This window comes from Carcharhinus amblyrhynchos, chromosome 13 (genome assembly GCF_965287045.1).
Source record: "Carcharhinus amblyrhynchos chromosome 13, sCarAmb.v2.hapA, whole genome shotgun sequence".
Lineage (NCBI taxonomy): Eukaryota > Metazoa > Chordata > Chondrichthyes > Carcharhiniformes > Carcharhinidae > Carcharhinus > Carcharhinus amblyrhynchos.
The window spans coordinates 24,208,277-24,222,085 of NC_137336.1; the positions used below are offsets into that span (position 1 = coordinate 24,208,277).

Here is a 13,809-nt window from a genome sequence, read left to right on the forward strand (position 1 = left end):
ACGCATAAGGACGGCCTCAACCGGGATCTTGGTTCATGTCGCACTATCTGTATCCCCCATGACTTGCCTGAACTTGTAACATCTCACTTACTGTCCTGTCTGGAGACAATACACGTCTCTTTAACCTATGCTTAATGTTATCTCCACTCTCATTGTCTGCACCTTTAAGACTTGAACAGCAGATTAGCTGTAAAGACTCACATTCTTACCAGTATTTTGTAAACTGTGTGTGCCTTTATATGCCTTGTTTCTGATCAGAACTTTCCGCTCACCTGACGAAGGAACAGCGTTCCGAAAACTTGTGGGTTTACTATCAAATAAACTTGTTGGACTTCAACCTGGTGTTGTGAGACTTCTTACTGGTGTTTACCCCAGTCCAACGCCGGCATCTCCACATCATGGCTGCCAGACAGGACAGAGAACTTGGCGCCCTGCCAAATCTCTGTTCACTACAGCATGGTCAGAGAAACCCGCTGGTATGAAAGGCCAGAGAACCCCACCCATCGTTTTTATTATTATTTTTAAAAGATTCTTCCCGTGCTAGGTTGCAAGAGTAGAGTGAAATTCTTCTCCCACAATTGTGTCTCGCCAGTTGTTCTGAGTTACCGTCTGGCTCCAGTCAAACTAGCCGGCGTTATTACTCCCTTTCGCTTGTTGTGGAAGTGCTTAGTATTCTTGCTGAGTATTTTCCAAAATAGCATTTATAAAATTGAGAAATCACTATGATGGGAATCACAGGAATGAACGTGGGTTCCACCTCTACCTAGCAGAACAGATCGGGACTCCCTTTGTAAGGGAATAAATAAAAGTAGTACATTGTGCAATAAAAGGTTATAGCCACTTCATTATAAGAGAAAATTATTGTCCTAGAGAGATGATTAGGTATTAGTAATGTAAGTTGTTAGGAAAGTTGGGCTTACTTTATCTGAAAAAACAGATGTGATCTAAATGAAATTTTCAAGATTATGAAAGGAACAAATTGCCCACTTAATCTTCAAATACTAGGTAGTTGAAGTCGGTAGAGTTGAGAAAAAGCATTGGGTTTGAAGAAGTTAACTTCTAGAACTTGAGGACCTTTTCCTAGCCCTGAAAATTCTTAACTGCTTATGACAGTCTAATCTTTCCAATTTTCTGACATTGGCCAAACATGATACTGTTCCCAGCATTATTGCTTACATGAACATGTTAGTCTTTTGCAAAGAGTTGAAGCATTCTCTGGGGTTGTGCTATAAAAAGGATTTGCTTTTTCTTCTGCGACTATGGCTTCTGTTGTGAAATTTGACATTGTGGAACATGCCTGTTTGACAGATTTTCTTCTCTTTTCCAATTTGTTTCTCTGATCATCTAGAAGATGAAAAGTGGCAAAGAAAAATAATGAATGAAACGCAAAAATATCTGGACTTGTATGCAAGTCATGGTCTGCGAACATTATGCATTGCGAAAAAGGTAAAATATGAATTCTTAAAGACCACATTTTACCATCAATGCCACATTTTAAACATGTGTTGCTAACTTCAACATTCACTTTTTTTCTTTTACTTCAGCTTGAATCCTTTCACATCTTATTTTGATTTGATTTATTATTGTCATATGTATTAGCATATAGTATTGCTTCTTGTGCACTATACACACAAAACTTACCGTACATAGAGAAGGAAAGGAGAGAGAGCAGAATGTGGTGTTCAAGTCATAGCTAAGGTGTAGAGAAGGATCAACTTAAGACAAGGTAGGTCCATTTAAAAGTCTGGCAGCAGGGAAGAAGCTGTCCTTGAGTCGGTTGGTACATATCCTCGAGTTGGAGGGGAATTTGGCCACACAGTCATAGGTGTATAAGGAGTATGGTAAGGGACTGAACAGGCACAATGTCAATAATTTATATTTACATAGCACCTTAATATAGAAAAAAATCCCAAAGTACTCCACAGAGACACAAGCCATGAACTGAAATTCTGCATTGCTATGTGTTGGCAAGGCTCTAACATGGCTATGATTTGCCTGCAGAGTGGGTGTTTAACAGCACCCGCTGTTAAACACTCCCAACTGAAAATACATTCAGCTAGACGAGGGATCCACCACAATTGTTAGCCATCCAACTTCTGGATGAGTTGCTTAGCTTTGCCACTGCAGAGCTATTCAAAGTGCAGCATGATTTGGAAATGGAGCAAAAGCAGCAGAGAGGGGTAAATAGTATGCAGAGGGAAGAGGGGAACAAAGAGACATTTGGGCGCCTTTTTGTTCCAGATGAGCTGGCTGTAAGTTTTCACCTGCTTCTAAGCAGTTCATACATGATCAAAAACAGGAAAGGAAATGTCCCATCATGATATTTGGCGTAACCTGATCCAGGCACATAACTCTGCTAACTCTTAGGAAATTCCAAATAGCAAGAATTGTTTAAAATATTCCTGAGACTTCAGGCTCTGGTTAATATTTGTACTCTGAGGTGCTAGATATTTTTATAATCAAAATTCTGAATTGAAGTTTATTTTGTGTGTGTTTCTTAATTTTGTTAAGGTCTTGAGTGATGATGAATACGAAAAATGGGCTAGTTTAAGGCATGAAGCAGAGACCAGTGTTAACAACAGAGAAGAACTGATTCTGGAGACTGCACTACGACTGGAAACAAATCTAAAGTTGCTGGGTAAGTTCCTTGATTTTCATTAAATGCATGGATATACAATGCCAGTGGTTTTGTGTGACAATTAAATTTAGCCAATTTCTCAAAGCTTGGTCAACTTGGTGAATGGCCTGAGTGAGATCTGGGCATGGATTCTTTGCCCTCATTTTTGGTCGGCAAGAAAGCTGGTGGGGGAAGAGAATACAATGGGGGTCCCCAAATGGCTTTTACACCAATGGGGTTTCCCATTGTTTCTGCCCCTTGCCTTGAAAGGTCAGGAATCCCATCACCATACATTAACATAGGGTACCCTTTGAATGCAGTGTCAGGACATTGTCGGGGAGGGGTGACTTCTATTGGGGAAGTCCATAAAAAGGATTCCCCATGTCTGTGGGGAGTGGGAGGGAGAGTGTTCCCTGTTGGGTGTGGAGGGTGGGGGTGTGGGGGGAAGCATTGTGTCCATGGGGGATCATGTTGTAACCGAGTTGCACCAGTGACATTCCTCAGAGAATCCGATCAAATTGCAATGCTAATATAGGTGTGGATGCTTCAAAAGGCATCCGGAGTGTGACAACTAGAGGATTTTCACAGCAGCTTCATTGCAGTGTTAATGTAAGCTTACTTGTGACACAAATAACTAAAAAAAAAGCATGAATAAATCCATTCTGTAAACATTGTAGAATAAGTTTGCCAAATGCTGCCAGGGAAAGGAACAATTCCCACAGCAAATGAATAAAAAGATGGATAATCTTCACTGGAATATACTCATTCCTCCATACAGAAATACATAAATCTAACAAAGCTTAACCTGAGTGTATTGGATATTATTTTGATTTTTCACAGCACATCACAGAATTTGCTACATTCTAGATTTTCAGTGGTCCTTGAGCAGGATTCATTCTTCGCTTTAAATGAAATACAATTTATTCAATGCAAATGAGTTAATCTCCTTCACATTGAAGAGTCTACAGTGGCACAGTGATTAACTCTGCTGTCTCTCAATGCCAGGGATCTGGGTTCAATTCCAGCCTTGGGTGACTATTTGTATGGAGTTTGCACATTCTCACCGTGTCTATATGGGTTTCCTCCTGGTGCCCCGATTTCCTTCCACGATCCAAAGATGTGCAGGTTAGGTGGTCTGCCCATGCTAACTTGCCCCTTAGTGTCCAAAAGATTTGCAGGTTAGCTGCATTAGTCATGGAAAATGTGTGTGTTACGGGGATAGAGTGGGGGAGAACGCCTCAGGAAGATGCTCTGTGAGGGAGTGTCTGAAATCTCAATGGCTGAATGGCCTTTTCCTGCACTGTAGGGATTCTATGATTCTATGCACCTAAATGCAGATCGGGTGAACACTTTGTGCGAAGCCTCTATTCTGTCCGCAAGCATGACTGAGAGTTGTCATCATTAATTCTCCACTAGCTTCCACTCTGAGCTTCCCGTCTTTGGCTCCAGTGGTGATCCAATGAAACTCAATGCACGTTTAAAGGGCAGTACGCCATCTAGGCACTCCACAGCCTTCTGGACTTGACACTGAGTTAAACATTTCTGTTCCACATTTTGTTTTTGTTTTCTTTGTTAGTTTTAAATTTTTTGTCTCATCTCCTTCTCATTTTCTTTTCCTTTTTTATATACTTTCATACAGCAGCTGTTCATGGTTCTGCCATTCACGCCTCCTCTTGTCACTTTTTTTTCATTTGTCACATTATCACTTCCTTTGGCCTCGCACCATGAAACGTCTTGTCACGTAATCTATTCTGCTTTTCACCCTATTACAGACATTCCCACTTGTTATTTTCTGCCCCAGCACCTTTCCCTGCCCCCTGCTTCTATACTTGCTTCAAACCTGCTTCATCTCTTACCTTTTCCAGTTTTGATGCAGGGTGATCAATCTGAAACATTAACTCAGTGGATGGAATGTTCCCAGAAAATGACTTTTGTGTCATTTTGGGTGAGAAGGGTGATTCACATGGTCATTTTTTGAAGAGGACTGAGTTTCACATTGGTTCTTAGGGAGGTGTGACGTTACCACATCAGTAAGCCCAGCTTCACCGAAATTAGGCACTGTTTTTAAAGGATGCTTTGATTTCAAATTGGACCCTCCTCCCTCCTCCCATGGACATCGGGGATCACCCTCCCCTCATTGAAGGAATCTTTACCCATTCCCCCCACCCCTCCAACAACGATCACCAACATCAAGGCATTGGGGCTCTCTCAATGGGTCCACTTTCAATGACCTCCTCATGCCTCATTGCCCTCAGTCTCCACCCCCTCATGCCCTGGCCCCTTTAGGCACTGCCAAGGTGTTAGTTGGCACTGTCAGGCTGGCAGTGCCAGATGGGCAAAGGCCCAGCCATGTCCCTGACCACTGGGGGCTTCAATGGCCTCCAAGTCACCCTGGCATAGTCACCGGTAGTGTTTCTCGCTGGGCGACCGCTGCACCTGAGGGTCAGAAAATCCTGGAAGCAACAATGACCCAGCCTGGAATGGACTCAGCATAAAGTTTTGCACTGGCACAGAATGAGCTAAACCATTCATCCAATATTCTTCAGCCTCGTGCCGTTCTAACACATTCTGTGCTAGGCGCAATGTGGCCACACATTTGTGATCAGTTTCTCTGTCTCCACAAATGCTACAGACCTGTTGAGAATTTCAGCATTTTCTGTTTGTATAACAGACTTCCAGCATGCACCCTAATTTTCTTTTGCAATCCTCTCTCTGCATGTTCCTGAATGAAAAGTCAGACTTTTTATTCCTCAGTTTCACTCAACAATAGTAAAGCAGCCAAACTTCTTTAGCTGTCACCTGAAACCTGAGTTAATCAGTGATCAAATACCATTCACGTGTGTTTTTGAATTTCATATCTTAACAAAAATTATGTGAACTGGTTTTGTTTGGAATGTGGGAATTTATTTTACTTGTGATGCATGATATGCCAGTCTGCTAAAATTTATTCTCTGTAGAACCAACAAGGGGGCTTAGTCCAATCTCAGTTGAATATGCATCAGTTTGTCTTCGTCAGTAATAGTCATCATTGGCTGATAGATGAAATTAATGTCCTTCTCAATGAGATTAGGCTCAATCTTTATCCCCTTTATCCACCAGGAAAAGCATTTTATCTGCTGGCAATATTATATGAACATTTTGAACCAGAAGCTAAATCTTAGGTAATCTAACTTAGATAATGAAATGGCGATCGAGTAACATAGGATATGCATTCAAAAATCTTACATTGTAGGCTTTGTATTTCTGTTTCTGATTGATGAATTAATAAAACCATAGAACCATAGAACATTACAGCACAGAAACAGGCCCTTTGGCCCTTCTTGGCTGTGCCGAACCATTTTTCTGCCTAGTCCCACTGACCTGCACCTGGACCATATCCCTCCGCACCCCTCTCATCCATGTACCTGTCCATGGATCTTTATGCTGTTGTCAACACTTTGTCCTGGATTGTGACGTTTAGTCTGCGGGCTCTCTTGCCAACAGTGCTCATTCTGATCCCTCCCCATGAATACAGTATATGGGGATTGAGGAATTTTAATGAGAGAGGTGCATGTAGCCAATCACAGCTGGCTGATAGCTCAGGAATATGTATATTCAAACCAGTAATTGAACACACTGACTGGAATCTTACCACTGTTCATGCCAACGACACTTTTCCATTGTTTTAATTTGATTTATTATTGTCACATGTATTAGTATACAGTGAACAGTATTGTTTCTTGTGTACTATACAGACAAAACATACCGTACATAGGGAAGAAAAGGAGTGCAGAATATTGTTTTACAGTCATAGCTAGTGTGTAAAAGAGTTAGAATAAAATTTTAGAGGCATAAAACGCAAGTAAAAGATGGAATTAAGAAGTCTGCTAGGCTCGCTCCAGCACCATCTTGGTTCATATTGTAGTGAATGGAGATTTGGCTGGCTGCCAAATTCTCCGAACTTACTGAAGTGAGAACACAGGATAAATGGCAGGTAAGGTCGCAGATGTTAACTTTTGCAGAGTTAAAGAGATGGATTGCAAACCATGGGATGCTCTCTGCAAATTGTCAACAATATTTCCTAAATCTTAATATGTAAATGATTTCATTATTTATTTTAATGCTGTTTGTACCACCTTGCTAGGCACAGATTAGCCGCTGTCCAATAGCAACTCCATCTGTGAAATGCTTTTGGGACATCCTGAAGTCATGAAAGTTACGATATATGCAAGATTTTTTTCTGACCAGTTGCATTAATTTTTGTAAAATGCGGTGCACCGCTGCTGGTAACTGCCAGCGGAAAGCCCACCTGGTTTGTTTTGCATGACAAAGGGAAAATCTAAACTTTCATTCATAAACTTCAGCAAATCTATCTTTTGCAAAGGACTTTAAAACTTTCAATGTCCAAGATGGCACGATCAAATGCTTTTAATACCCTTTGCCTATATCAAAGTGAAGTCTTAGGAATGATTCAAATTAGAATACATTTTACATCTCAGAATGTTACTACATAACCGTAATTACACATCACAACCATTCATTTCTTGGTTGTAAAATTCTTTGTAATACTATGTAGCCATGAAACATGCTATATAAATGCAAGTGTTATTTGAGTTGATTCCAGGGATGAAAGGGTTTACGTATGAGGGGAGATTAAACAGTTTGGACTTGTTCTCACAGCAGTTTTAAAGGTCGGGAGGGGATCTGATCAAGGTATATAAAAATACCATATATAGTATATAAAAGTAATAATATCAATCCCTTTTAGTATTTTATAAGGTAAATGCAGACCAAATGTTTCCCCTTGTGGGGCAACCTAGATCAGAAGGTTGCAGGTACAGGTTGAGAGGTGGTAGATTTAAAACCGAGGATGAGGAGGAATTACTTTTCGCGGAGTGTGGTGCATTTGTGGAACTCACAGCCCCATAGCGCTGTGGAATATGAATCATTAAATGGTTTCAAGAAGGAGATAAATATAGTCTGATTAAAAAAGATGGGTTAAAGAGATATTGGTAGGGTGGATTTGAGACCAGGAAGGGATGATCTGATTGAGTGGCAGAGCAAGCTCTTGGTCTGAATTGCCTACTTCTGCTCTTAACTCTTAATTCCTATGTTTATTTCTTTAGCAAAGAAAAAATATGTTTGCAAGGGCTGAAATGTAAGACTAAAAATTCAGCATTGTCTTTTACCTGCCAGTACTCGGTATTTTTGCAATATTTTGTTTACTCATTCATTTTGCAATGAAAGGTGCGACAGGTATTGAGGACCGTCTGCAGGATGGTGTGCCAGACACAATTGAAGCCCTTCGTGAAGCTGGCATATTGATTTGGGTCCTAACAGGAGATAAGCAGGAAACGGCTGTGAATATAGCCTACGCGTGTAAGCTTCTGAATTCAAAGGACTTCATCTTCACTCTCAATAGTGGAAATCAGGTGAGTGTGGAGGACAATTACATTTTTGCCACAAAACTGAATTATCAAAATTCCTCACAGATTGAAGTGATTGCAGAAAGTTTCATCCTTCTGTCATTCTCCATCCAACTTCCTTCCTTATTCCTTTGAGCATTTTCATACATAGAAATTAACTTCTTAAATTTGTTCCGTATGAGCAATATGTGAGGAGGCAAAAACATAACCATCCCAGTGAACCCATAATCATGATGAAGAATTTTGATGGAATATATAAGTAAGTTTTCGAAATAGCAAGCATTTTCCAAAACTGAAGTATCTGAAATGAATCAAATTTATCATAGATTCATAGAACAGAATCGTGGAATCCTTACAATACAGAAGGAGGCCGTTCAGCCCATCGAGTCTTTACTGACCACAATCCCATCCAGGCCCGATTCACGTAACTCCACACATTTATCCCACTAATCTCCCTGACACTAAGGGTCAATTTAGCATGGCCAATCAACCTAGCCCGCACATCTCTGGACTGTGGGAGAAAACTGGATGAAACCCATGTAGACGGGAGAATGATGACCATCCATTTGCACATTATTACAAGGGTTTTCCTCATATGATGGGAATGTTTAGTTTGATTTGATTTATTATTGTCACATGTATTAGCATACAGTAAAAAGTATTGCTTCTTGATCGTGATACAGACAAATCACACTGTTCATAAAGATGGAAACAAGAGAGTGCAGAATGTAGTGTTACAGTCATAGCTCGGGGGTAGAGAAAGACCAACTTAATGTGAGGTAGGTCAATTCAAAAGTCTGACAGCAGCAGGGAAGAAGCTGTTCTTTAGTCGGTTGGTACGTGACCTCAGTCTTTTGTATCTTTTTCCCAACAGAAGAAGGTGGAGGAGAGAATGTCCAGTGTGCGTGGGGTCTTTGATAATGCTGGGTGCTTTGTCAAGGCAGTGGGAAGTGTAGACAGAGTCAATGGATGGGAAGCTGGTTTGCGTGATGGATTGGGCTACATTCACGACCTTTTGTAGTTTGTTGCAGTATTGGGCAGAGCAGGAGCCACACCAAGCTGTGATGCAACAAGAAAGAATGCTTTCTATGGTGTATTTGTAAAGGTTGGTGAGAGCCATAGCTGACATGCCAAATTTCCTTAGTCTTCTGAGAAAGTAGAGACATTGGTGGGCTTTCTTAATTATAGTGTCGGCATGAGAAGACAAGGAGATGTTGTTGGTGATTTGGATACCAAAAAACCTGAAGTTCTCGACCCTTTCTATTTCGTCCCTATTGATGTAGACAGGGCAACATGTTCTTCTCTACACTTCCTGAAGTTGATGACAATCTCCTTTGTTTTGTTGACATTGTTGCTGCATCAGTACACCAGATTCCGTGTCTCATTCCTGTACTCTGTCTCATCATTATTTGAGATCTGTTCCACTACAGTGGAGTCATCAGCAGATTTGAAAATTGAATTGGAGGGGAATTTGGCCACACAGTCATAGGTGTACAAGGAGTATAGCGGGGGCTGAGAATACAACCTTGTGGGGCACTGATGTTGAGGATGATCGTGGAACTGGTGTTGTTGCCTATCATTACTGATTGTGGTCTGTGAGTTAGGAAGTTTAGGATCCAGTCAGAGAGGGAGGAGTCGAGGCCCAGGCCATGATTGAATTTGAACCATGCCCCTGGTTCTGGACATATCAGTCAGGGAGAAACAGACGGTCATCATTGAGCCTTGTCCACTCTTCTTAGAAAATCTTAACACAGATCTTCCAGGGAGTAGCATCTATGATGTCCCCATGCCACTTCATGGGAATAATAGTGTTGAAGGCTAAGCTGTAGTCAATAAATGAGAGTCTGACATAGGTTCCTTTTGTTATCTAGGTGGTCCATTGTTGAGCGATAGGCCAGGGGAGTGGCATCTGCTGTGGACCTGTTGCGGTGGTAGGCAAATGGTAGCGGATCCAGGTAGTCCAGGAGGCTGGAATTGATTCATGCCATGACCAGCCTTTCAAAGCACTTCATAATGATGGCTGTCAGAGCCACCGGATGATGGATATTGAGGCACACTACTTGCTTTTTCTTAGCTACCGGGATGATGGTCATCTCCTTAAAGCAGATAGGGACCACAGATTGTTGTAAAGAGAGGCTGAAGATGACTGTGAATACCCCTGATGTGGCAATGCCAGCGTTGGACTGAGGTAAACACTTAGCTTGTGCTACCAAATAAACCCATTGGACTTTAACTTGGTGTTGTAGAATTTCTTACTGTGAATACCCCGACAGCTGATCCACGCAGGTTCTGAGTGTTTGTCCGGATATCCCATCTGGGCCAGTTGCTTTCTGTGGACTGATCTTCGGGAAAGCTGCTCTGACACCTGCAATGGCAGGGTATGGTTAAAAAGAACAATAGTGAGGAAAGATGTTTCATTGACTTAAATCTGACAGTCTCGGCAAACACAGAGATTCAGAGAAAATTGTGCTGGGATACAGATGGGCAAGTCACAGCATGTTGCACAAATCAATAGTTAACTCATCTTTTAAAGCTTCTTTAAGAGCAGAGATTATTGTTCCATCATGCCACCTCCCACTGCTTGGTTGGATTTGGTTCCATGGACACTACTTATCTCCTGATAACTCAGCGAATTGGCATTCTGTACACTTTATCCTGACTCATCAATTTTAGAAAACATAGTAATCATAAAAGTCATTACAGTCAAGCTTGTTGCTGTCCTGGCCTGAAAACTTTAAGTGCACACTGCGCTCTCAGAAGCATGAAACCTGGCTACTTTTTCCAGTTTTAATTCAGGCACTAATGTCAATGATAGCCCCCTATATTTTAACCAACCTGATACATTGGCCTGAACTAATTCACATTCTGCCCTTTATGGTTCATAATGCATGGCCATTGGCCTGAACATAGGCAGAGCCTAACTTTCACCCTCAAGTGTTTGCATAGAAGAGAGGCAACTAAGTAATCTGAAAGCAAGTTTCATAGATAGAAAAAGCAGAAAAGTGATTTCTCCTTGACAACTGCATCTCAATGGTTCTATCCTTCACACAAACCCATGATAATGGAATGAGGTGTAGTTCTGAAATTGGATTTAGTGTAGGAATATCAGGGTGAAACATGACATGCTTTTAATCAATAAAGCAGAGATAAAGATTAACATAGATAAAACCTCGCAAGTCTCCAATCCCATCTAATTTTTGGGAGGCAAATACTACCACACAAGAAAGGAGAGTTCCTCATTATCAGCCCATGCATACCTGCCGGTGAACAGCTGCTGACCACCCTCACTCCCAGATGCTGACCATGATGAGAGAATCATCATAAGCAGATTTGCATTCTTGCATAGTACTGTATCATGTCATCATGATGTCCCAGAGCGTCAATGAATAACATTGACGTATTATCAACAGGACCTAAGAAGGTGAACATTGATCAGGAGAAAGCAATATTATGTGGAAAGAATCTGGTGTTTTAATTACCAATTCTCTCATGACCAATCTGGCATGTTTGTTAAGCGTGATATTGTCATTATTCTAAGGTCAATTTCAACTCCAAGGTAGCTGCAACAGTAGTCACCTTCTGAGACTTCTAGGAACCGCTGTATAACCTAATGAGCCATTGGTCAAACGGTCAAGATTCTACATCCTCATCCTATGTCATTAGGAACATTATTCTAATGTCTAACTTAATTTGTATGAATGGACCTTCTGGGAATCTCATTCAATGATTTGAAGAGAATGACCATATTTATAGAGAATACTAGCAGAGGAGGTGGCCAGTCAACCAATCAGATGACTGCCATCTGAAAAATAAATCATTTTGTTATTCATTAGTGGTACATGGACGTCACTGGCTAGCCTGCATTTATTGCCCATCCCTAGCTGCCTGAGGGCAGTTAAGAGTCAAACACATTGCCGTGGCTTTAGTGCTACATGTAGGCCAGACCAGGTAAAGATGGTAGATTCCTTGGCCTAAAAGAAGGGGAAGGTGATTGTATAAACAAGCCCTCGGGGAGCAAGTGAAACCGACTGCTTCCTCTCAATCAAAGAGGTTTCAGAGCATCTGGGGTTTATGAGAGAAAGTGGGGATCTCCCTATTGAAACTGATGGGTACTTTCAATCAGAACACTTTGAAGGCAGTTAATACCTGGGGCTTATGAAATGAACCAAATGTAATTCCTGCTGTTGAATAGAGTGCTGCTGTGATTTTGAAGGCATCCAGGGGGTGTTCAGGGGGCATGGATTTCAATGTGACCAAGCCATTTCTAAAGTTTTGAAGAATAAAGACAATAATTAATATTTTTATCTGAAGGGTTTCTGAGATCACCGCTCTAAGAGTGATTACCATGTTTTCTGGGGCAACAAGGAGAAGTCCTACCACAAGACAAGAGCCCCATCCCAGGGGAGGCCCCCCCCCCCCACAATGTCCATTCCAGAAAGGGGCAGAGAGCCCAAGGGCTCCTCCTTGCCTTTCCTCAGCCTCCGTGGTACCAGGTCCCCACACATCAGGAATTGTGGTGTTCATTGCCGATGACTTCCATCGGTGGGAGTGGAATCCTTCCTCCTGGAATATGGAAGCAAGCCTGATTTAGTTTTGCTTTTTGAGTGCGCTGCATAGTATTTCCCCTGCTGACCACTGGTTGGTGAAGTGGGAAGGTTATCCATGAGCTTTCCCTGCCCAAACACGATCAAAGAAGAAATGAGAAGGTGGAGAGGCCCCAGCCAATTAAATAACCTTCTCCCTCTACTCGCACCCCCCCACCACTCCCTCTCTCTTTCTCTCTCTTCACCCCCCCCTCACTCCCTCTCTCTTTCACCCCCCCATTCCCCCTCTCTCTTCATCCCCCCCACTCCCTCTCTCTCTTCATCCCCCCCCCTTCATCCACCCCTCTCTCTCTTCACCCCCCCTCTCTCTTCTCTACCCCCCACTCCCTCTCTCCCTTCTCTACCCTCCCCACTCCCTCTCTCTCTCTCTCACTACCCCCCCACTCCCTCTCTCTCTCACTACCCCCCCCCCACTCCCTCTCTCTCTCACTACCCCCCCCACTCCCTCTCTCTCTCACTACCCCTCCCCACTCCCTCTCTCTCTCACTACCCCCCCCACTCCCTCTCTCTCTCACTACCCCCCCCCACTCCCTCTCTCTCTACTAAACCCCCACTCCCCCTCTCTCTCACTACCCCCCCCGCTCCCCCTCTCTCTACTAAACCCCCACTCCCTCTCTCTCTCACTTCCCCCCCCACTCCCCTCTCTCTCACTACCCCCCCCACTCCCTCTCTCTCTCACTACCCCCCAACTCCCTCTCTCTCTCACTACCCCCCCCACTCCCTCTCTCTCTCTCTACCCCCCCCACTCCCTCTCTCTCTCACTACCCCCCCACTCCCTCTCTCTCTCTCTACCCCCCCCCACTCTCCCTCTCTCTCTCTCTCTACCCCCCCACTCCCCCTCTCTCTCTCTCTCTCTACCCCCCCATTCCCTCTCTCTACTACGCCCCTGCTCCCCTCTCTCTACTACCCCCCCACTCCCTCTCTCTCTACTACCCCTCCCTCTCTCTCTCCTACCCCTCCCTCTCTCTCTCCTACCCCCCACTCCTCTCTCTCTACTACCCCCCCACTCCTCTCTCTCTCTACCCCCCCACTCCTCTCTCTCTCTCTCTCTCTCTCTCTCTCTCTCTCTCTCTCTCTCTACTACCCCCCCAACTCCCTCTTTCTCTCTCTCTACTACCCCCCAACTCCATCTCTCTCTCTCTACTACCCCCCCCCAACTCCCCCTCTCTCTCTCTCTTTACCA

The 13,809-nt window shown here is 43.1% G+C and overlaps 1 protein-coding gene across 1 annotated transcript in view; it reads left to right on the forward strand.

Moving 5' to 3' along the window:
* atp10b (ATPase phospholipid transporting 10B) overlaps nucleotides 1-13,809 on the forward strand; it is a 253,609-nt gene that overhangs the window by 207,290 nt on the left and 32,510 nt on the right. The window contains exons 15-17 of the mRNA XM_080201396.1: nucleotides 1,349-1,446; nucleotides 2,512-2,638; nucleotides 7,844-8,028. Coding sequence (XP_080057522.1) covers nucleotides 1,349-1,446; nucleotides 2,512-2,638; nucleotides 7,844-8,028 — 410 coding nt within the window. The remainder of the gene's footprint in view (nucleotides 1-1,348; nucleotides 1,447-2,511; nucleotides 2,639-7,843; nucleotides 8,029-13,809) is intronic.